The 24,550-nt window shown below is 44.9% G+C and overlaps 1 protein-coding gene and 1 long non-coding RNA gene across 15 annotated transcripts in view; both read left to right on the top strand.

Moving 5' to 3' along the window:
- Window positions 1-1,157: 1,157 nt before the first annotated feature.
- Window positions 1,158-24,550, top strand: part of LOC310834530 — a 42,566-nt gene continuing 19,173 nt past the window's right edge. The window contains exons 1-5 of one of the 14 annotated variants that reach the window (XR_014559289.1): window positions 14,984-15,116; window positions 15,458-17,786; window positions 17,880-17,937; window positions 18,310-18,531; window positions 18,874-19,873. This is a non-coding gene — a long non-coding RNA (uncharacterized lncRNA). Of the gene's footprint in view, window positions 1,423-1,515; window positions 1,574-1,987; window positions 2,002-2,340; window positions 2,754-3,410; window positions 3,435-5,473; window positions 5,499-14,299; window positions 14,562-14,983; window positions 15,117-15,457; window positions 17,939-18,309; window positions 18,534-18,873; window positions 19,874-23,994; window positions 24,176-24,550 lie in introns of those variants that run through there. The other 13 variants (XR_014559290.1, XR_014559279.1, XR_014559280.1 and 10 more) reach the window with 13 other exon arrangements.
- LAGE3 (L antigen family member 3) lies at window positions 6,702-11,468 on the top strand. Its single transcript, XM_083718011.1, has 3 exons — window positions 6,702-6,803; window positions 8,022-8,150; window positions 11,112-11,468. Exons 1-3 carry the CDS (start codon window positions 6,745-6,747, stop codon window positions 11,221-11,223), a joined length of 300 nt encoding a protein of 99 aa, XP_083574137.1. The 5' UTR covers window positions 6,702-6,744; the 3' UTR covers window positions 11,224-11,468.

A 24,550-nucleotide genomic window follows, 5' to 3' on the forward strand; every position in this document is an offset into this window, starting at 1 on the left:
TAAGCACAAACATATTCACAATTAGGAAGGATGAGCCGTGACCATTTTTTCCTGTACATAAAGGGCAGATTTTTTTCCTTGCTAATGGTAAGGCTGAAATGACTGAGAAAATATTTGAAATATTATGAATCCCTGCTCTCTGGCCATTTTTACTCATACATAAGGGGGTGGCTGATTGTTCCACTAATGACCGGAGAGGGCCACACAAAATCATAATAACCCACATTTGTGAAATGTTTTGGAATAGAGGTTTGTACCCTTCAATCCTGTAGATAAAGGAGGCATGTAGCTCCCAATTTTCTTTGCCTGGGGTACATGTATGATTGTTGAATGCAGGGAACATATCCATAAATGCTGCGACTTTATTAGAAATTTAATTTGACCCAAATTGTATTGCTGACTTTTTGGTGTAAACTTGCATGATAGGGTTGATAGTTGCTGGATTTCCGACAAATACTAAATTTTGGATCCTCGCCAGTACTTCTGTTCCAAAGGTAATATATTTTAAAACCTGCTGTAGTGAACTGCTTCCTTTGCCTGTAACCCTGTAACAAGTGATCTCTAAATGCTCCATTGTAATTATGGCAGCAGTACAGTTGTGTGTCTTCTGGCTGAAGGTCAACTAGGTGAGTATCTTGTGCTTGGCTGAGGGGAAAATCTCTGTTGTGTTCTGCCTGCAACTCTTTGTACAAAGCTTCTTTCAGGTCGCAGTAAGGGGGACCATTCAAGCACCCTGAGCCTGTTGGAGAAAAGGTAGGCTCTAAATGGAATCGTACATCAAATATGCAAACTAAATATTCCAAAGAGCTTGTATTGAGCAATGTTGGTTATTCAATCCCTGTTTCAGAAGAGCTGCGAACTTGAAAGCTTAATGCCGTCGCTCTCCGTGCTTCTACCTGGAGGGACTTCTCGTGTCGGGACACCACTGCAGGGGAGGCCCTTTCCTGTGCCATCACCACACAATAAGGTACATCTTTGGGTGGGACAGCCAGCCTTGTTTTGTTCCAGCTCTTTTTTTACAGAGCTACCTGTGCCAGAAGCAGATCTGCTCGATTGACAAGTAAGAGGCGGTGTCTGAGCTCTTGATGCATCAAGTGAACATCTGCAGTGCAGGATTGAGAGACACCTGCGTCTTGACTGCGCTGCTTTAGGTAACCGGCTGTTTTTGCTCCTGTGTCTGGAGGGGAGGGCTGCTGAAGACCCTAGTCTCTTCCAGGTGCATCTCAGGGACGCAATAAATAGAATTTTGCAAGCCTTCAGGAAACTTAACGGCAAGTGAACTTCACACTCCACAATTCAGTGATCTTTTTCAGTCCAATCCTTTAGTGCTGGCTTCTCCATTTCCCCCCGCTTGATCTCTTCACAGTTCTGTCCCAGAGCCCACCACACTCAGGAGAAGCCAGCTCTTCCTGCAGAAGTCAGGTCAGTCAGAACAGCTGTGTTCCAAAAACATTTCTCTGGAGTTGGCGGGAAAGGGCCGGGGACAAACTAATGCGTCCAGATTGCTTTTCACAGACCAGCAGAAGGAACTTCCAGGCCCATGAATTCACACTTTGGAGGGACAAACAAAAAGGTGAGCATAAAGGCGGAGTTTGAAGACTGGAACCAGTCTCTCTGTTCTGCAAATTAATGGCAGTCAACATGGCACTCTGTGACTTAAACACATCTAGGTGAATATCCCTTGCTAATGGCAAGGGATAAAACCTCAATTGTGTTCTGTCTGCAACTTCATCATTCTTAAGGGTTTTCTTTTTTCCTGAGAGAACATTCTGTATTCAGAGTGTTCTCTCAGGTTTTGCTTTTCACCTTGTTGCATTGGCCAAAAAAAAGCAAAAGACGCTGGTGGTTGGCGCTCCTGGTTTCCAGGACGGGGTTCAAGCCCCTGCGGTGTCCCTGCTTACTTCCAATGCAACCTCTCTCTCTCTCTCTCTCTCTCTCTCTCTCTATCTATCTCTATCTCTATCTCTATCTATCTCTCCCCCTTAAGAACTTAATGAAGCACATTTACATGGATGCTTCCCATCCTAGCACTCCTTGCCATAGGGAACAAAATACTTACTTCTTTTATATATACTGTATATATATAAAAGACTGACTATTAATTTTGCATTGTTTGTTTAGAAAGTAACCTAAATATACAAACAAACCGATCCTATTTAGATTATTCAGAATGTGGGGAAGGCCAGGATAAAAGAGGAAATGGCATGACATTCACTCATTAGCAGAAGAGGAAAAGCAAATATAAGATGCTCAGGTGTCCTATTTTACAGAAGACAGTTGTCAATTTTCAGGGCTATCAGAGGCTTAAAATGTGGACAGGTGACAGTTCTCTGTATGAAGGTGTCCTCTATTTGAATGGCCGGACAGTCCAGGTCTGGCTGAAAGATACAGAAGGAAGAGCAGGGGCACTGAAGTTGCCCATCAACAGATAGCACCTTGGCAGCAGACTAAGCACAACCACCTAGGCCACAGTTTTCCCCGCTACAGTGAGATGTATAATATTCCCATGTAGAATTATAGGGTGACCCAACACATCAGTCATACTCAGGGTAATATATATTCAGCTAAGTCAGTGGTTCTAGTGACTATGACTTAGTAGGATACAAACTACTAATATTTTTATATGTGCATTTTCACACAGCATATGCAAATTGGTGCCCATTCCTTTGGCCAAGTGTCAATGGCCACTCTAAGCAGAGACGTGTCCAATTTCTGCAGTTGGGGTTATCTAGGGTTAGGCCCTTTTGTTTTCTCCTAAGTAAGTTTACTTTGAAGGAAGTCGGAGTGCTTCCAAAGACTTACTCCCTAGTAAGTGCACGTTGGGGTAGGGTTAGAGCTCCGTTTCAGAGTGCGTGTTTTGTATGCAGGAGGTGGGGTCCCAGGCATTTCCAGACAGGGCTGCTAAGAAAGATCCTTCCAGAGCCACTGCAAGTCAGGGATACCCAGGCATTAGAAGAACTATCCACCCAGATCTTCAGGAGGGCCAGAATGGCATTTTGCAATGTTTTCCACATTAGTTTGTGGAAATTTCTTTCTTTCTTCAGGGTGGTATGTTGCTGAAGGGAACAGCACACCTTCCCCTGCAGTGAGAATTCCTACAAACACACCACACACACACACACAAACACACTGTATATTGGGGAATGGGAGCACCAATGACTCACACTTCCTCTTCCTATATTTATGTTAGTGCATGCAATTCCCCTCTTCCAGAAAATTCCAATATTACTGTATTAGAATGAAGAAATGTGACACTCATTTGGTACCAATGTTCTGGGACTGGTAACATGCCACAGAAGTGCTCTGGCCTGGCCAGAGACCAACTTGGAATGTTATACATGATTCTACAAACCATCGTGTTCACCATAAATCTACAGCAGTACTCATAAACCTCTGTTTTGTTTTTACAGCTTTCTCAGAAAATCAAGCATGTGTGAAAGGCCAAGGCATAGATGCAAAGCACATTTAAAGCACATGGTCCCACCCACACACCCAGAATCGTTGGAACTATACTTTACCCCTCACAGAGCTACAATGCGCAGCACATTTAAGAAACTACTGTTCCCAGAATCCTCTGGGGAAGCCATGTGTTTTAAATGTACAGTGGTACCTCAGATTAAGTACTTAATTCATACTTAATTCGTTCTAGAGGTCCGTAATTAACCTGAAACTGTTCTCAACCTGAAGCACTACTTTAGCTAATGGGGCCTCCTGCTGCTGCCACGCCGCCGGAGCACGATTTCTGTTCTCATCCTGAAGCAAATTCTTAACCTGAAGCACTATTTCTGGTTTAGTGGAGTCTGTAACCTGAAGTGTCTGTAACCCGAGGTACCACTGTATAGGGTGAATGGGACCAAAGTTCCATCTCATTTTCTTGTGTTTCAGATTTCTCCCCTGACAGAGGACAGTAGTTTTCTTGCTGCAACCCGTTTCACTATGCAGAGATCTAAAATCAGCAACAAATTAATTACCATTATGTGACCCCTGCTCCCGCCGCTCACTGGAAGACTCCCAGATTACAGGTGTAAAAACTGGGAAAAGTGAATTCAAGTTAAAAGTGTATGCAGATGACCTAGTGATAACAGTGGAAGAACCTAAAACTTTACTCCCTAAAGTAATAGAAAAAAAATCAGAATTTTGGGGTAGTGGCAGGATTTAAGCTAAATAGGAATAAAACTAAATTATTAGTTAAAAACTTGAAGGAAGAAGAAACAACCAAATTAGAACAAAACATTGAGATTGAAGTCCATAAAAATGTTAAATATTTTGGGATTTGCTTAACATCAAGAAATATAAACCTACAGTATTTAAAAATAACTGAAATAATTTGGCTTGAGGTAAAAAGAAATTTAGAAATATGGAGCAGAATGAATCTCTCAATGTTAGGAAAAATATCGGCGATTAAAATGAATGTGTTGCCAAAAATGCTATTTCTTTTTAAATCAATACCAGTCATCCTGAAAGATGAATGCTTTAAAAAATGGCAGAAAGAGATTTCAAGATTTATCGGGGGGGGAGGGGCAAAAAGCCAAGGATAAAACATAAAATACTTACAGATGTAAAAGATAGAGGCAAGTTTGCCCTCCCAGACCTTAAATTGTATTATGAATCTGCTTGTTTGGTATGGATCAGGGACTGGATGAGATTGGATAAGCAAGAGGCATTAGAACTAGAAGGACTTGACAACAGATTTGGCTGGCACACATACTTATGGTACAGGAAAGGGAAGGTTCATAGAAATTTTTACAACCATATAATCAGGAAATCACTAATGAGAGTATGGGAGAGATACAAAGACTTATTGGAACAAAAGACCCTATGGTGGCTCTCACCACATGAAGCATTACTGCTCAAACCACTTGGAAAGAAAGGAAAATGGCTCACATATGCTGATTTATTAGAGGAACATGTTGGAAAATGGAAATAAAGAGATTATGATGAGATCAAAGACCACTTTCAGAGTTGGTTGCATTATTGACAACTATATGAAACACATAAAGAAGACAGCAAGAAAGGATTTAGTTATACTGGATCTAGGTTTCAAACGGTAGTGATTGAAGGGAAAGTGAAACTACTGAAGGCCGCATACAGCATACTATTAGAATGGGAGACGAAAGATGAAGAGGTAAAATCAGTTATGATTAAATGGGCACAAGATGTAGGTCACAACATTATGATGGATGATTGGGAAAAATTATGGAAAATCGACTTAAAATTTACAGATACTGAAGGAGAATTACATGAAGATGATGTACAGATGGTACACAACACCAGTGCAGTTAGGGAAAATGTACAAAGCTAGTTCAAATATATGTTGGAAGTGTAAGGAAAAGGAGGGGCGTTTTATCATATGTGATGGGATTGTAAGGTACGGTAATTAAAATTTTTTGGGAAATGATATACAATGAATTGAAGAAAATTTTCCATTTAACATTTGTTTAAAAACCCGAGGCATTTTTGTTGGGGATTGTAGGGAAAGACCTGCCAAAAAAGTTGAAAAACATCTTCATGTATGTGACAACAGCCGCGAGAGTTCTGGCAGCACAAGGATGGAAGACTGAAGAAACCCCAACTAAAGAACCATGGCAAGAAAAATTGATGGACTATGCAGAATTGGCAAAACTGACATATAAGCTACGGGACAAGGATAACTGTGACTTTAAGGATGAATGGGAACCCTTTACAAAGTATTTGAAGACACAACAAAGCGAACTGGACTCCTTGGCTGGTTTTGAATAAACATTTACAAACTTTTTATTGATAATAATCAGCTAAATAGTTTGAGGATCTATACAACTTTGTAACATGCAGAAAACAGCATTCTTTGAGAAACCAAAGACTGGAACTGAGGGAAATGGGGGGGGGGTTGTGTGGGAGGGGGGGAAAATGGGGACATGTTTGGAACATCCTTGGAACAAGGATGACATGTTTTTGGATAATATGTCTTGTTATAATTTTGACTAAAAAACAATTTAAAAAAAGAAAAAAGGAAGACTCCCCCCTTGCCCAGCTCAGCCAAAGGAGGGAGCCTTCCACAAGGAGGCAGAAGGGGTGGGCAGAGTGCTGCCTCTTGCTTTTTTGCCGCCTGAAGCAGGTCCTTTGCCCTGCCTCCTCAGTGGGCCGGCTCTGATTATGTGGTCCATAAAGCCAAAACCGCGTGTAGTCAAAACACACTGGGTGCAATGGTGTGCCAGATTGCCAAAAGTCTTTCCCCCCAGATCCTTTCAAACCCATTTTTTTTATTAAACAACAACTGATGAGCGTAGAAAGCTGAAAAGGTGCAAGTTAAATGCACGCAAATGGCGGGATTGCTGTACTTAATACCAAAAGTGACTGGCCAATTGGCAAACTAAGCTCTCAAGTCTTGCTTTCGTGTTTATTGCTCTTCTACGGAAAACCCCCAACCATAGCTGTCAACTTTCGGATTTGAAAAAAAGAGATCAGCAGCCTCACCTGTCCCAGGGACAGTCTACGGGATATCTAACAATCCGGGATAGCAGCGGGATGCAGCGGGAAACGGTGCTGGAATAAGGGAATTTCCCGCAAAAAAAGGGAAGGTTGACAGCTATGTCCCAAACCCGCCACACATCGGGCACATTTCCCTATAATATTTATAAGCGCCTGTTGCTCGTCGCCAGCTCCTCTCCGACGCTGCTACAGCTACGGCTGGTGGATTCCGAAGGATCCTCCCACGTGGGCTGGCCGCTCCCTGGGATCCGCCCCCGGGGGGAGGCGGCGGCGGCGATGGAAGGAGCGGCGGCGGCGGCCGGAGGGAGCGCTGTGTCCCGGCCAGGCCTCGCCTTGTATCCGGCGGAAAAGCAGAGCATTGCGCCCGCGGAGGAGGGGGCGGGCTGGGCTCTCGGACGCCTGGGTCCCTTGGAGGGAGGCATCGCGGTCCCCCCCCCACTTGTTTCCAAGAGGGGCGGGCATTCCTGCTCGGGGCCTCATTTCCTCGGGGGGGGGGCAGTAGTTTCCCGGACTAGATGGGGGGGGGGGGGACAGCAGCGCCGGGATCGCGGGGCGAGAGGGGGGGATCAGGCCCCCGGCTGCCTCGGTGCGGCCTCATCCTGCCTGGAGGAAGCGGGAGGGGCAAAGGCGCTTGAAATGGGTTTCCCCCGTTGCACATCGAAAGGGGATTTCAGCTCCTGCCCAAATACCCGCCTTTGAGGTGCCAGAAGCGCAAAGGCCTCGCCCAGTCCTGCAACTGAAACCCGGATGTACGATGTAAAAATAAAATAGAAACGGGTCCTGTGCTGTAGGTTCAGATGAGAAGTGCGATTAGGACCCGGCAGGTTGGGCACTCTTGCTGGGGGGGGGGCGGGGGGCCGGAGTCCCTGGTCACTTGCCAGGGTGTGGCTGAAGGGACTCTAAGCGCAGACCCACCACATGCATTTGAATGAAATGCACGTGTGCTAAGTTGCATTTCCAGAGCTGCTGGGATATCAAGGTGGTGGGTTGCAAGGGTTTCACCCGCAAAGTATTATGGGCACTTTGTAGCTTTGTGAGGGGTAAGCTGCAGTGCCCAGGATTCTTTGGGGAGAGAAATGGGGATAAGTTGCCCTTTAATGCTTTTTGACCCCTAACTGCAAATAGGACAGAATGGTGACTGAGTGGGGTGAAGGGAAAGAGGTAGGAAGGCCTTGAATGAAATCCACATGCCCTGGGCCCCCTCCTGTTCTAGTTATATCTTCCCCTGCTTCCCTGATGCAAAACCCCCCTCTAAAAATATTAAGCGAAAGAGATCGGCACAAAAATGGCCCCCTCTGCCCTCCACACTGCAATTTGAACATTGGTCTTGAGTTTTCTCCCATCCACAGTCATGGAGAAGCAGGGATTCTAATCCGTGTCAGAGCTCTGCAGTCAAAAACCGGGGACTAGAAGCTCTCCCAGAAATATTAAACTTAAGAAAACAAAGGTGACTTTGAATAAGAGAGAGTGTTTCTTGTTGGAAAGGTTGGCAGTGTGTGCCTGTGTGATTTTCTTGTACGTTTTATGCTCCTTATCGCTACCCCCAACATCAGTGAGCTGAGGATCCCTTTCCCATCATCATCATTGGCCCAGATTGCGCTGGGCTCCCTGGCCCCTGACCCCGAGCCCCGCAAAGAAGGGATCAGCAAGGAACTGGATGTGACGGAGGACATCTTGCATGTGTGAGTATTGGCCAGGCGCCCCCTTCTACAAGAGGCAAGGTGTGTTGGCAGTCAGGGCAGATGGTGGGCCCTGAGTCCTGTGCAGCCTGCTGGAAGCACAAGCTGCAGGAGGATGAGAGACAAGGTGGCGCCATAATGGATGGCATGCTGGACTTCAACCAGGGTTTAAACAACAACAACAACAGTTTTATTATTTGTACCCCGCCCATGTGACCAGGTTGCCCCAGCCACTCTGGGCAGCTTCCAATAAATATAAAAACATAAAACATTTAAAACTTCCCTATACAGGGCTGCTTTTAGATGTCTTCTAAAAGTTGTATAGTTATTTATCTCCTTGACATCTGATGGGAGGACGTTCCTCAGGGCGGGTGCCACCACCAAGGAGGCCCTCTTCCTGGATCTCTGTAACCTCATTTCTCACAGGAGGGAACTGCCAGGAGGCCCTTGGAGCTGAACCCTTTTGAATGAGTCTGTTTCTTGGCCTGACCCACCCTGCAGGGCTGTTTTGAGCATAACTTGGAGGCAGAGTGGGGTGCAAGTAAAAGAAAGAGGTGTGCTGAGCAAGACCTGTGTTTGGATCCTTGTGCTTCTGCACCCAGGACAACTTCCTGGCGACGGAGGAATCTGCCTCTCATCCATTTAGCACAGGACCATCTGCAGTTTTTCAGGGGGACAGACAGGCGTAGCTCCCAGACCTATCAGGGATTGACCATCTGCATGCAAAGTGGCTGCTCTCCCACTGAGTTGGGGCCCTTCTGCACCCCGACCTTCTGTTGTTTCCCCTTGCTGACTTAGCTGCCAAAATCACTCATCTCTCACACCACTCCGATAACATGATGCTCATCCCTCAGATGTATCACAAACGCCTTGTTCTTGCCTTCAGAGCCCTTTGTGGCCATGCTCTCCCATCCTTAGGACAGCATTCTTGTATCCCGAGACATCTCTGCCTGTGAGCTTTGCTCCTAAACCTCTAGACGTCTTCTGTTCCCCAAAACAACTCTGCCTTTTCCTCCCTGGTGTCCCATATGCCTGGTACCCCCTCTCAGAACCCCTCTGTGCATACTCCTCCCTTATTTCCTTCATGCCCTCACTCCCATCACCTTTCCCACGAAGCCCAACAAGAACAACATGTAGGGTTGGGGTTTTTCCACAGATGAACAATAAACACAAAAGCAAAACTCGGGAGCATAGCTTGCCATCACCTTTCCCATGAAGCCCTTGGAGCAGGGACGCTGCAGCAGCTAAGCATGTAACTAAACCTCAGCACTTGTCAGTGAAATCATCGCCTCCTTTGCCCCCACGTTCCTCTCCTTCCTCTTTTGTGCCAAATTTTAAACTGTAAGCCTGTCAGGGCAGAAATCTATCCTATTGAATTTTATGTAAAGTGCTATATAAGCTGATGATACTATACAGGTGAACCTCGGAAAATTAGAATATCGTGGAAAAGTTCATTTATTTCAGTCATTCAACTGAAAAGGTGAAACTAATATATGAGATAGACTCATGACATGCAAAGCGAGATATGTCAAGCCTTTATTTGTTATAATTGTGATGATTATGGCGTACGGCTGATGAAAACCCCAAATTAACAATCTCAGAAAATTAGAATATTAAATGAAATCAGCAAAACAAGGATTGCAAATAGAGCAATATTGGACTTCTGAGAAGTAGAAGCATGCATATGTACTCAGTACTTGGTTTGGGCCCTACTGCCTCAATGCAGCGTGGCATGAATGCTATCAGCCTGTGGCACTGCTGAGGTGTTATGGAAGACCAGGATGCTTCAATAGCTCTTCTGCTATTCAGCTCAGTCTCATGTCTCTCATCTTTCTCTTGGCAGTGCCCCATAGATTCTCTATGGGGTTCAGGTCAGGCGAGTTTGCTGGCCAATCAAGCACAGTAACCCCATGGGAATTGAACCAGGTTTTGGTACTTTTGGCAGTGTGGGCAGGTGCCAAAGTCCTGCTGGAAAATGAAGTCAGCATCCCCACAAAGCTCGTCTGCGGAAGGAAGCATGAAGTGCTCCAAAATCTCCTGGTAGAAGGCTGTGTTGACCCTGGACTTAATGAAGCACATGGCTCCCCAAATCTCTTTTCTTTTCTTTTTTTTTTAAAATAATTTTTATTAACAGGCCAATCACATCACATGATTCAAATCACATTAGTTCCAAATTATACAGCCAAATTTTAAATTTTGTTAAGGGTACCCATACATCAAGCTCGGCACGAGTCCAAAATTCCGGATAGTTCCAGGCATCACATATTTTACTGCTTTAACCCCAAATCTCTTTTCTGATGAGAGCAGCTTTTGCATCTCATTTGGAAACCAAGGACCCAGAGTCTGGAGGAAGAATGGGAAAATGGAAGAATGAAGTCCAGTGTGAAGTTTCCACAGTCTGTGTTGATTTGGGGAGCCATGTCATCAGCTGGTGTTGGTCCACTGTGCTTCATTAAGGCGAGGGTCAACGCAGCCATCTACCAGGAGATTTAGTTATAGGCAGCAGCCAGGCCTCTAACTAAACCTCAACACTTGTCAGTCAAATCATCGCTCCTTCGCCTGCCCAACGTCCCTCTCCTTCCTCTGTTGTGCCAAATTTTAAACTGTAAGCCTGTCAGGGCAGAGATCTATCCCCTCGTATTTTCTGTAAAGTGCTATACAAGCTGATGATACTATATGGAGGAGGAGGATAATAAGAATAATTCCTCCCTTCCTCTGTTGTGTACTTTGCATTCAGGTAGTGCTATAATAATAATTAAGTGAAACAGTATATTTTCTGGCATCCAAATGTATTGGACCAGGTGCCCAGTGTCTGCCAAGAGTAAAAGGGAAGCTCAAGGACTGGAATAGAATGGGGATATTGGCAGAAGGAGTGGCATGTTCATTGGACTGTTAAGTGTAGTGCAAGTGTTGACGTTTTATGTTCCAGTCTGCACAAAATATATATATTTTATTTTTTTGCAGTCGATGGAGAGCGGATGAAGCCCGGATTCTGCGTGTGTCCATCAGCTCCTTCCTGGAGCATCTCTGCTTGGTGGTGGAAACGATGGACCTCTTTGGGCCTCCTGTGGCTTGATAGATGGTTGCAACAGGAAGCTTCCCAATAATCTTGGCTGGACTCTGGACTTGCCCATGGACTACTGATGTCAGAGGAGGCGCTGAACATGCCATCTTTAGAGCCAAGATGCCGCTTTGTGTTCTGGACATACTCTTGGACATTGATAGATTTTGTGTGCTGAGAAGCAGGCAAGCCTGGGACTGCCTTGATATAAGACAAAGTACATAGAATCGGAGCTTTAATAAATTGTCCAGTGTGCTTTACTTTTTAGTCTGTATGTGTTAACTGATTAAATATATTTGAGCCGGCTCACCATATTGATTAATCAATTACACAAACACAAGCAAAATCTTAATCAGAGTGTTTCTTCAGGTGTTCCTGACTCCACTTCTCTTAAGCCCCATCCAGCATGGCCGAGGGTCAGGGATAATGGGAGTTGTAGTCCTTGCAGCATCTGGAGAGAGACAAGTTCCCCATCCCCATTGCTGCGTCTCTCTGTCTCTTTTGCCACCAGAGGGAAAGCAGCTAATAGCTGGCAGTGAGAAAGAGGAGGGGGCCAAGTGACAGAAGGCCTTGAAGTCTTTTTTATATAGCAAGATTTGCCTTTTTTCTTTCTTTCTGGCAGGGCTCCTACTTTTAAATAGAAAGCAAAACATCCCCACCTCGGTCACCACCTTTGCATTCTGGTGAAAGCTTCACCTGTTGGATTTCTGTTTGGCATTTGTCGTAAGTTACACTTGTAGCTTGCAGCTCCCTCCTGAAGGCACACATGCTGAAACCTGGGTTTGTGCTTGTGTAAAAAGACCCAAGAGCGCTTCTCACCAGCGATTGCTGTTCCTGAACCAGGATAGTCTTGCCCAGCTATCCATGCTCTGGTAAGCTCCAGAGTGGGATTACTGCCATGCGCTGTAAGTGGGGCGATCCTTGAAGACCATTTCAGAAATAACTAGAGCATAAAAATGTACTTAGTTTTGTAGTTTGCTTTCAGGGCTGGTACACACACAAATTTTCATCACCAGATCACTGCAATGCCCAGCAATAAGTTTCACTTGTGAATGGGCACCACAGACTGGACTTTTACCATGCTTCCAATGGCTTCCAGCGTCTGGAGGGTCACAGCTTCCCGGCTCCTGCATTAAGAAGCAACCATGCACATGTTGTGTGAGTAGGCCTGCCAAGAAGAGGAAACAAAAATAATTGGTTACTTGTCTCTCCATTGGTCCAATGGTTTGTAAAGCCCCATCCTGGTAGGGAAAAAAAGTGCAAAAACATTTGTGTAACATTTTGGCCAAACAAACAAACAAACAAATAAATCCTGAAATCAACATAATTGGTTATAAACTAAACAGGGATCCGTGGCTCACATTTTTTGGTTCTTGTGGGGGGGGGGGGGAGCTCAACCCCAATATTCCTTCTTTGACCATGGTCTCTTTTGACAACCACTGCCAAAATGGAAATAGCTGTCAGGTGGGTAATGGGGGGAGGCCCTCACTTTACGATCTTGGTTTATCCCAGGTATGGGAAATGGCACAATCTGGGAGTTTGAATCAACACAGCAGAGTGAAGATAAATGGGCAGGGCAAAAAGGATAAATTTCTAAGTACATGGTAATTGTTCATTGATTATATCAACAAATTGGCACTGTCGCTATGACCACCTGCCATGGGTATAGCCAGGATTTATTTTGGGGGGGGGGCAAGTTAGGGTTGCCACATTTCAAAGAGCAAAAAAGAGGACCTCAAGACAATTCTCATTTTAAATACCCTTAGTATATGTAGGCTATAGAAGCTGTGATATATTGCTAGGGTGGTGGGGGCAGGAGAAGGGGAAAGCAAGTCCAATCACCAGTCTTGTCTAGGACTCATCCAGAAACTAGCCAGAGACATTATGGTAAATTTTAAAAATGTTACCCCTGAAAAAGAGGATGTGTCTTGGAAAAAGAGGACACACGGCAACCGGGGAGGGGCAGAATTGAGTGACCTGCAACACAATTGGTCAGTTAAATATTTTTATTTACAGTGGTACCTCGGGTTACATATGCTTCAGGTTGCATACGCTTCACGTTACAGACTCCGCTACCCCAGATATATTACCTCAGGTTAAGAAGTTTAGCTCAGGATGAGAACAGAAATTGTGTGGTGGTGTCAGCAGCAGGAGGCCCCATTAGCTAAAGTGGTGCTTCAGGTTAACAGTTTCAGGTTAAGAACAGACCTCCGGAATGAATTAAGTTCTTAACCTGAGGTACCACTGTACTTGATTGGGTGGCAGTTCTCCCCCGAACCCCCGGCCACACCACCTGCAACCAGGGGCGAAAGAAGGGCGGTGCTATAGGTGTGGGGCTGCCCCGGGTGTCCCCACTGGGGGGGGTGACAAAATGCCAGGCAGCACTCACCACGGGGCCTGCCGTGTGCCCAAGACTCTGCGCTGCCCCAATGGTCCGCCCACTGCCTCCCCCCCAACTGTAGGGCGACTGAGTGGGAGGAGGCAGGCAGACTCTTGGGGCCCCATGGTGTGCCCTGCCCCTATGGGCAGCTCACACCCCAGGCGCCTGAGCCGCTTCCTCTGCCGCTGACTGTCCCTGGCAGTAATACTGGTTTTAGCCCTCTCACTGGTCAGATCTGAAGTTGGGGTTTACAACTTTAAAACAAGATACAACAAATTTTCCCTTGTGATCTCCATAGTAGACAATTTTAAATGTTGCTTGTAGATAGAGAGAGGGGGGGGTAGACAGCTTTAAATTTCTTAGCATTTTCTTAAAGCATTTTCTTAAAGTGATAGGCTATCCATTTTGGGGCCCCTGAGGCCCCTCCCACAAGGAGAACCTCCAAAAAAAGCACACTGTGGAGGAGAGTTTCCTGCCTGCCATTCAAAGAAGAATTCAAACTCAGGCCGCAGTGTCTACCAAAATTTGAATGCTCAGATCAGTGCGATACTTGGTCAAAATGTCATTAAAAGGCACAGCAGGTTCTACTCATAGCCAACCAAACAAAGACATGGATCCAGGAATGAGACATACCCTGGCTTAGGAACTAACTCCTCTTAAGCCCCCCCAAAAAATATTTAAGGGGGCCATGAAACCCCCCCCCCAGTTGATGGCCATTGCCATTTAATTGTGTGTGTGATGTCATGTGACTATGTAGGGCAGGGCTTACCACCCACCCGCACCCATATTTTATTCAAGATGGCCCCCCAGCAACCCTGTTATTAGAGAGTGGGGCCGGCACTACTTTCTCACCCATGCGCAATGATCCCATGTTGAAAACAAACCCATTTGTATCCACTGCATTAATGTGCCAAGGGACTATTTTATGTGTCCTTATGACTGACAGGTGGTGGAAGGAGCGAGCCAGAGTCTAGTGAGTGAGACTGTCCCTGGCTATAATACTGGTTTTTGCCTTCTCACTGGTCAGAGCTGAAGTTGTTATTTACAACTTTAAAAAGGGATACAACAAATTTTCCACTGTGATCTCCATAGTTGGCAATTTTAAATGTTGCTTGTAGATAGACAGACAGACAGAAGATAAATAGATTCACTAACTCCCTAAAAAGTCTTAGGAGACGCAAAACATTTTAAATTTAAAGGAAACAAAGAAAATAAGACCAACAAAGAATTAATCATAGTAAAACAGGGAGAGTAAATTGTGGACAGATGCTGGACTTTGAGAAAGCCCCCAAAACAAAGCTTAGCCAAGAAAAATCATAAAAAACACCAAGATGAAGATTTTAAACTGAAAAATAATAAAAAACACAAAGATGAAGATTATAAAGAGAATCAAGAAAAAGCAGATACACCTGATGACTAGAAAGGCCAAGAGAAAACAAAGACACATGAAGGAGCGTGAGGGGCGAAATCAAGTTTATTTCCCTTTCGAGCAACAAGTCTTTGGATGTACAAAGGAGCAGAGGAAAGGGTAGGTGGAGATGAAGAATAATTGCAGAAAATAGAAGGCATTTCTTTTAAAAGGAGAAGCCATTTCATAAAAAGAAGTTTGGCGTTTCTGTTGCTGAAGTTCTTATTATCATTATTTATTGAATTTCTATACCGCCCTATACCCAAAGGTCTAAGGGCGGTTCACATAAAATATCAAATGCACCAAATCAAAACAAAAAGAACGACCCAAGAAGGGGTTCCCAGAGCAGAGATAGCAGGAGTCAGGCTACCCCTGTCCAGAGAGGGGCGCAACTGGGACACCAGCCGAAGCTGATGGAAGGCACTGGGGGTCACTGAGCACCTTCCCTTGTCTCTCGCCAGAGGTGCAGGGCGACCAAGGCCCTTTCTGGGCCAAAAGCAGGCCTAAACCCTGATGCAAATGGAGCCAGAAAAGCAGCTTCTTCCAAGGGCACCTGGATCTGGTCTGCGACCACTCGCTCCAGAACCTCGCTCCAGAAGTTGGAAAAACCAAGGCGGGTAAGATTTTAGCACAGGTAAGACTTAGAAGTGAGAAGGGTAGGGGGATCCAGGGGGAAAGAAAGCTGTGCATGCGATAAAGAGCAAAGCAGAGGCGCAGAAGACAACATAGTTCCATTTAATGTCATTTTAGCTCAGGTTGCCTTGTTGACAAAAATGATTTGCAGCCATTTTGTGATAGCTTCTTGTGGACTATAGATATGCTCCTTTGCTAGTGGGCAGAACTTAATTTTATGTATATTGTGGCTTCCAAGGAGTAGAATAACAAACCGTCTTCAGCAGCTGCTTAAAAGTGGTGGCATTTGGCACATGAAGCCAAACGAATTGTACTTACTGCAGAAGAGGGTCACCAAAATATTGTTACGTTTTTGTTCCTTCAGATGTGTATAAATCCAAAAGGTTCCAAACATGCCAGCATTTTGCATCCTCACCAGTAATTCTGTTCCTAAGGTAGAATACCGATTTAGAATACCCATTTTAAAAGCTGATGCATCAAACTGCTTCCTTTGTCTGTAACAGTTGCCTTGCTGATTTCAGTGTGAAAAAGCAAAGAAGGCATTTTGAGGGTGAATCTACTGGTGGCAATGGGAGAGGCGGCCTGGTAGAGGCATTGGAGTGAGTAGAGGTTTTCACCATTTTGCCAGCCATTTTTAAGCAAAAAAAGTCCAGCAAACGTTTAAGCACAAACCTATTCACAATTAGGAAGGATTAGCCGTGACCATTTTTTCCTGTACATAAAGGGCAGATTTTTCCCCCTGCTAATGGTAAGGCTGAAATGACTGAGAAAATATTTGCAATCTTATGAATTCTGACTCTCTGGCCATTTTTACTCATACATAAGGGGGTGGCTGATTGTTCCACTAATGACCGGAGAGGGCCACACAAAATAACCCACATTTGTGAAATGTTTTGGAATAGAGGTCTGTACTCTTCAATCCTGTAGATAAAGGAGGCATATAGCTCCCAATTTTCTTTGCCTGGGGTACCGGTATGTCTGTTGAATGCAGGGAACATGATCCATAAATGCTGAGACTATTCGAAATTTAATTTGACCCAAATGGTATTACTGGCTTTTTAATGAAAACTTGCACGATAGGGTTGATAGTTGCTGGGTTTCCAACAAATACAAAATTTTAGATCCTCGCCAGTACTTCTGTTCCAAAGGTAATATATTTTAAAACCTGCTGTAGTGAACTGCTTCCTTTGCCTGTAACCTCTCACTTGGTTACCTTCAACTGCAATTGTAGCTTCTGTTAATAAAACATTTGAATTATCAGTGGTGGCACTAATAACTAACAAGTGATCTCTAAATGCTCCATCGTAATTATGGCAGCAATACAGTTGTGTGTCTTCTGGCTGAAGGTCAACTAGGTGAGTATCTTGTTCTTGGCTGAGGAGAAAATCTCTGTTGTGTTCTGCCTGCAACTCTTTGTACAAAGATTCTTTCAGGTCGCAGTAAGGGGGACCATTCAAGCACCCTGAGCCTGTTGGAGAAAAGGTAGGCTCTAAATGGAATCATCCATCAAATATGCAAACTAAATATTCCAAAGAGCTTGTATTGAGCAACGTTGGTTATTCAATCCCTTTTTCAGAAGAGCTGCAAACTCAAGAGCCGAATGCCGTCGCTCTCCGTGCTTCTACCTGGAGGGACTTCTCGTGTCGGGACACCACTGCAGGGGAGGCCCTTTCCTGTGCCATCACCACACAATAAGGTACATCTTTGGGTGGGACAGCCAGCCTTGTTTTGTTCCAGCTCTTATTTTTACAGACCTCACAGAGCTACCTGTGCCGGAAGCAGATCTGCTCCACTGACAAAAGGCAGTGTCAGAGCTCTTGATACATCAAGTGACCATCTGCAGTGCAGGATTGAGAGACACCTACGTCTTGACTGCGCTGCTTTAGGTAACCGGCTGTTTTTGCTCCTGTGTCTGGAGGGGAGGGCTGCTGAAGACCCTAGTCTCTTCCAGGTGCATCTCAGGGACGCAAGAAATAGAATTTTGCAAGCCTTCAGGAAACTTAACGGCAAGTGAACTTCACACTCCACAATTCAGTGATCTTTTTCAGTACAATCCTTTTGTGCTGGCTTCTCCATTTCCCCCTGCTTGATCTCTTCACAGTTCTATCCAAGAGCCCAGCACACTCAGGTGAAGCCAGCTCTTCCTGCAGAAGTCAGGTCAGTAAGAAGAGCTGTGTTCCAAAAACATTTCTCTGGAATTGGCGGGAAAGGGCCGGGGACAAACTAATGAGTCCAGATTGCTTTTCACAGACCAGCAGAAGGAAGTTCCAGGCCCATGAATTCACACTTTGGAGGGACAAACAAAAAGGTGAGCATAAAGGCAGAGTTTGAAGACTGGAACCAGTCTCTCTGTTGTGCCCTACAAATGAATGGCAGTCAACATGGCACTCTGTGACGTAAACACATCTAGTGCTAATGGCAAGGGATAAAACCTTGATTGTGTTCTGTCTGCAACTTCATCATTCTTAAGGGTTTTCTTTTTTCCTGAGAGAACATTCTGTATTCAGAGTGTTCTCTCAGGTTTTGCTTTTCACCTTGTTGCATTGGCCAAAAAAAAAGCAAAAGACGCTGGTGGTTGGCGCTCCTGGTTTCCAGGACGGGGTTCAAGCCCCTGCGGTGTCCCTGCTTACTTCCAATGCAACCTCTCTCTCTCTCTCTCCATCTCTCTCTCCCCCTTAAGAACTAAATGAAGCCAAGTGCTCCTCTGATGCATCACTGGTGTGTGTGTCTAAGACAAGGTAGATTACATGGATGCTTCCCATCCTAGCACTCCTTGCCATAGGGAACAAAATATGTACAGGATAAACTTGGAAAATTTGAATATCATGGAAAAGTTAATTTATTTCAGTAATTCAACTTAAAAGGTGAAACTAATATAGGAGATAGACTCATGACATACAAAGTAAGATACAGTGGTGCCTCGCAAGACGAAAAGAATCCGTTCCGCGATTCTCTTCGTCTAGCGGTTTTTTCGTCTTGCGAAGCAAGCCCATTGATGGCTTAGCGGATTAGCGCTATTAGCGGCTTAGCAGCTTTTAGAGGCTTATCGGCTTAGCGGATCAGCTGATAAGCGGCTTAGCGGCTTAGAAAAAGGGGGGGAAAGGGAAAAAAAGTCGGAAAAACTCGCAAGACATTTCATCTTGCGAAGCAAGCCCATAGGGAAATTCGTTTTGCGAAGCGCCTCCAAAACGGAAAACCCTTTCGTCTAGCGGGTTTTCCGTCTTGCGAGGCGTTCGTCTTGCAGGGCACCACTGTATGTCAAACCTTTATTTGTTAGAATTGTGATGATTATGGGATACAGCTGATAAAAACCCCAAATTAACAATCTCAGAAAATTAGAATATTGTGAAAAGGTGCAGTAGCTATTCAATCCATAACACCTGCAATGGGTTCAGTAGGAAGCACAATCATGGGGAAGGCTGCTGACCTGACAGTTGTGCAGAAAGCCATCACTGAGACCCTCCATAAGGAGGGAAAGCCTCAAACGGTAATTGCGGAAGAAGTTGGATGTTCCCAAAGTATTGTATCAAAGCACATTAATGGAAAGTTATGCGGAAGGGGAAAGTGTGGAAGAAAAAGGGGCACAAGCAGTAGGAATGACCACAGCCTGGAGAGGATTGTCAGGAAAAGACCATTCAAACATGCTGGGGACTTTCACAAGGAGTGGACTGAGGCTGGAGTTAGTGCATCAAGAGCCACCATACACAGATGGATCCTGCAGATGGGCTTCAAATGTCGTATTCTTCTTGTCAAGCCGCTCCTGAACAAGAAACAACGTCAGAAGCATCTTGCCTGGGCTAAAGAAAAAAAAGAACTGGTCTGTTGCTCAGTGGTCCCAAGTCCTCTTTTCTGATAGGAGCAACTTTTCCATCTCATTTGGAAACCAAGGACCCAGAATCTGGAGGAAGAATGGGGAGGCACACAATGCCACATAAGCTTGAAGTCCAGTGTGAAGTTTCCAATGCCAGATGCTTGAAGTCCAGTGTGAAGTGTTGATTTGGGGAGCCATGCCATCAGCTGGTGTTGGTCCCCTGTGCTTAAATGAACTCGCCCCATTACTAAAACTGGTGGATGCTCACAGCCGTAAACTAAATGTATCAAAAATTACCATTCTTCTATATGCAGATGATATGATTGTGCTCTCATGAACTAGAATTGGCTTAAAGCGTTTGCTAAATGCCTGTATCTACTATTTGTCTAGAATGAAAATGAGCATGAACTTCAATAAAAGCAAAATAATGGTCTTCGGGAATTCTCGTAAGATATATGGTTGGGTTTTTGGTGGGAAACATATCCAGCAGGTATTCAGATTCAACTGTTTGGGGATCACTTTCCATCACAGGCTCCGGTGCTCCTCACACTGCGCAATGGCGGTAAATGCCAGCCAGCTGTCTATGCAGGTCATATTGCGCTTTTCTGCAACAAGAGGTAACCAACACATACCTTCTGCTTTCAAGGTTTTTAATGCTAAAGTTAGAGCCAAACTGCTCTATGGAATTTCAATCTGGATGTCAGGGTTTACCCAGTCAGTGGAACGAGTGCAGGCAGCCTTTCTATTGAAGATTTTCGCTGTCCCACTCTATGTACCTTACACAGCCTTGTTGTGTCTAGAGGGAGGCCAACATAAGCTAGAGACAGTTGGACGAGTTTTCTTTTATGCTGGCTAAACATTTGTTTTTCAGCAGACAAAGATACTTTACTTAGCAAAGTTTTGTCAGACCCCTTCCCTTCCCTTCTCCAGGGCTACAACTGTTTTGCACAAAGTTGGGGCAACTTGGGCTTTCAGAGGATCTCCTGGGTGCTGGGGCTTTTCCAATCGCCAAGGCCATGTTAAAAGTTAAAGAAAGTGAGCAGTTGGGTCCCACAAGGATCAGAACTGCTATTATTTCATTTATTCATTTTGTGATCTAGAATTAGTGCTGGAGACTATTGAAAAAGGAACTGAAAATGAAACGGTCAGTATTGTAATGTCCCTGTACAGTTCTATAGTGTGGTCCCATTTGGAATACTGTGTACAGCTTTGGGTGCCATATCTCTAAAACGAATATGGCATAGCTGGAAAAAGTGCAGAAGAGGGTGTTCTCGCGCTGTGTGGGATGGTCATTCTCTTACATGGAGTGTGTGGCTTTGGGGGGGGGGGATGCACAGTGATAGGGATGGCAGACACATTCCTTGCCCGTCTGATCAGCCAGATCAATCCTGGTGATCAACAGGGTGATAAATGTGGCAACCAGATTGCTCTTACATCTAGAATTGGGCAACCAAATGATTAAGGGGGTACAGTGCTTTTCCTTTGAGAAAAGGCTGAAGAGTTTGGAAATGTTCAGTCTATAAAAGGTCTATAAGAGGGTAGCAGACATGACAGAGGTTAGAAAATTAAATAAGATAAAGTGGTTAGAGAGAACTTTTCGTCACTCTCCCGAAATACTGACCTCAGGGGCACCCAGCGAAAGGAAGAACCACTTTATTCCATGAGAGATTAAACTGTGGAGTTAACTGCATGAAGATTTGGTGATGGCCACAGGAAAAAAATATTATTGGGACAAAAATTCTGGCCCACTGGTCTTATGTACCCGTTTAAAATTAACTTTGGGAAATTATTCCAATAAAAGAGACCATGCCAATATATAGAGCTTTCTTAGTGACATTTCTGAGCAATTGCACAGAAAGGTAGAGACAAAGACACTGAATTAAAGCTGATCATTTAACATTTTCCTGTATAATTTTATATACATTTGTGCCAAGAGAAAGGAGAAATGGATAGAACTAGCAGGATACACACAGGTGAAGGGAGAACTGAGAAAATCAGAGCTTGGGTTCGATATTAAAAAACTATAATTTAAACATTTACTGAACAGTCACAAAGATCAAATATGCACAACTTTCTTTTGCAGAAAGAAAGGTCATCCTGCAATTAACTATCAGCCTCATGCAGCCTTCTCCTCTGTCTGTCCACATGCTCATCACATGGAGACCTGAAAGCATAATGCAGAGAATTATATGCTGAACTTACATTCTTCATTCCTCCTTTCATAACAACTTTCCCTAAACATTTGTCTGATCTTTTAGGAAGATATTTCAGGCTTTAAGTGCTATCATAACACTAATGTTTCAAAAATGATAACAACAGGGCATTTTTGACAACTGGAAAAGGCACTTGAGGTGTGGTGTGGTGGTTATGAGCGGTGGACTCAGTGGCGAAGCTGCAAGCTCTGGCACTGGGGGCAGACAGCATGTGGGGGCGTGGCTTGCGCGCATCACAGGAGGCATGGAGTGTGTCCTGGGGGCGTGGTGCACTACATGTGGGGGTGTGGTGTGCATCCCGGGGGCGTGGTGAACATCCTGGAGACGAGGTGTGCCGTCAGTGGGGACGTGGTGCCTGGTGCGCCAAGGGAGCGCAGCACGTGTCCGGGGGTAGCCGCGATGGCACCTCAACAGAATGGTGGTCCCGGGTACAGTGGGTTCACTCTACACCCCTTCCTCCGCCACTGGGTAGACTCGTAATCTGGTGAACCCGGTTCTCTTCCCCGCTCCTCCACATGCAGCTGCTGGGTTACCTTGAGCTAGTCACACTTCTCTTGAAGTCTCTCAGACTCACTCACCTCACAGGGTGCCTGTTGTGGGGGAGGAAGGGAAAGGATGTTAGCTGCTTTGAGACTCCTTAAATGGAGTGAAAGGCAGGATATCAAGTCTAAACTCTTCAGGCTACTATTATTGCACTAAGATACACTGTGGGACGAACAGATACTTCACTTTATTAACGGAGAAATCTGAGGGCTCCCTTGGACAAAAAACAAGGATACCAGCCAGGAATAGCAGAGCAAAACAGCAGCCAGTAGCCTTGGTCTTTATTGTAGACCGTCGTGACAGGACTCCCACCTGCCACAAGGTGGAACAAGATGGAAGTCCCGAACAAAAGAGCCCCCAAACTTTTATTAGCTGCTAATCCCCATGTTACAAACCCCCCCAAACTACATCATGGCTACATCATGAAAGGGGAGGTCTGGTGGCAGTAATTGAAGCATCTTGGACCCTTCCCCATGGTTCTCCTTGCCCTCCACCAAACACCCATCAAGTGAAGCAAAAGAGGTATTTGCATTTCCCTGTTTCCCAGCCAAGTTAATCATACCCTTTTCTCTTCATCTGGGTTTGTTATTTCTGGAAGGGCTACCTGTCTGGCACTCAGGTTGCCAGGAATTATCACTCAGGCAGAGGAGCTGCTGAGTAGCTGAGCTCACATGTCTATATGAATTTCTGAAGTTTTCCCAGTGAGCCAGTACACAGATACATTTATCAGTGAATTGTTACATTTGGTATTGTGCAGCAGAGGCCCTTGGAATAGATTGGATGAAGTCCAAATCACAAAAGTCACAAAAGTGATTGTGCTGATTTTGGTAGTGGGCTGCATGAGCGTGATATTTGCTGGAGGGGCAACCCCCCCAACCTATACATAAATTCCTGCAACAACTTAGACTGCACTCTTCCCCAAAACATGTTATCAAGGACTGGAAAAAGAGAACTGCAACATGCTTAGGTCACAAGATGATGCAGGTGTTTCCCCAAAACCATCTGCATTTGGGTGACTCAAATGGACTCAAACATTGACATGAGACAGCCACTGTAGCATCAGAGTGGAGGTAACTAAAGAAAATATTATCCTTTGGGGGGGGCGCTAACCAAATCTGCCCCCCTTCCCACGCATGTTCCAGCATGGCAGGGGGTTGGACTAGATGGCTCTTGTGGTCTCTTACTGCTCTATGATTCTATGATTCTATGACACCAGCTAGTATACTGCATTGTTCCATTAGTTCAGGCATAGGCAAACTCGGCCCTCCAGATGTTTTGGGACCACAATTCCCATCATCCCTGACCACAGGTCCTGTTAGCTAATGATCTTGGAAATTGTAGTCCCAAAACATCTGGAGGGCTGAGTTTGCCTATGCTTGCATTAAATATTGTTGCTATTTTTTAAGCTTAAGGTTATGTATACAGTAGCTGGCATCTATTTGTCATTGAGCTAGCGTGGTGTAGTGGTTAAGAGTGGTGGACTCGTAATCTGGAGAGCCAGGTTTGCTTCCCCGCTCCTCCACATGCAGTCTGCCGGGTGACCTTGGGCCAGTCACACTTCTTTCTGAACTCTCTCAGCCTGACCTACCTCACAAGGTATCTGTTGTGGGGGTGGAAGGGAAAGGAGATTTTTAGCCGCTTTGAGACTCCATAAAGGTAGACAAAAGCAGGATATAAAAACCAACTCCATGAATAAGAATTCTGCGATGATGATGAAAACTATGTGTTTAGATTTTGCTGTATAATACCAACCTGTGGAATATGACAGTTCGCAGTTTCAAAATCTCTTTGGCCACAGTGGATTGACAATCTGGACACACAAAAACCTCTGGAAGATCTTTTGAATCAATGCCTATGCAAAAGCAGTCCTTGCAGCTTCCTTCACAGTAAATCATAGATTGGTCACACTCACCACTGGGCCTCGTGCACCCTTCCTTCAAAAAACGTATTGACCAGTTGCCTTCAAATAAGGTAGGTAAAAGATCTGAGCAATAGGTTAGTGTATCCTTCCATCCCTCTGGGCATGATCTAGACACAGTAATGGGACTCTCTTGGGAGGAAGGAGCAGCAATTTCAATTGGAATATGTTTTTCTCATCCTTCAAGATAGGTTTTCCCAGTGTAATGTATTATTTCTTTTGCAATCCAGGGTCTAATGGCGGTCATATCCTTTTGTATGTACTGTAATTGGGCAGCAGACACAATCAGATGGGCAATGGTACATGTGAAAGGACCGCAGTCACTGGAATTACCTTGCCTGGTTATATCAGTTGGTGCAAAAAATGACCAGTCTGCAAAACTATAGGGACAGTCTGAATCCATCTTATACAGACATGCTAAGAAGGATGTTATTGC

This window comes from Podarcis gaigeae (genome assembly GCF_964106915.1).
Source record: "Podarcis gaigeae genome assembly, chromosome: 17".
NCBI classification, from domain to species: Eukaryota; Metazoa; Chordata; class Lepidosauria; order Squamata; family Lacertidae; genus Podarcis; species Podarcis gaigeae.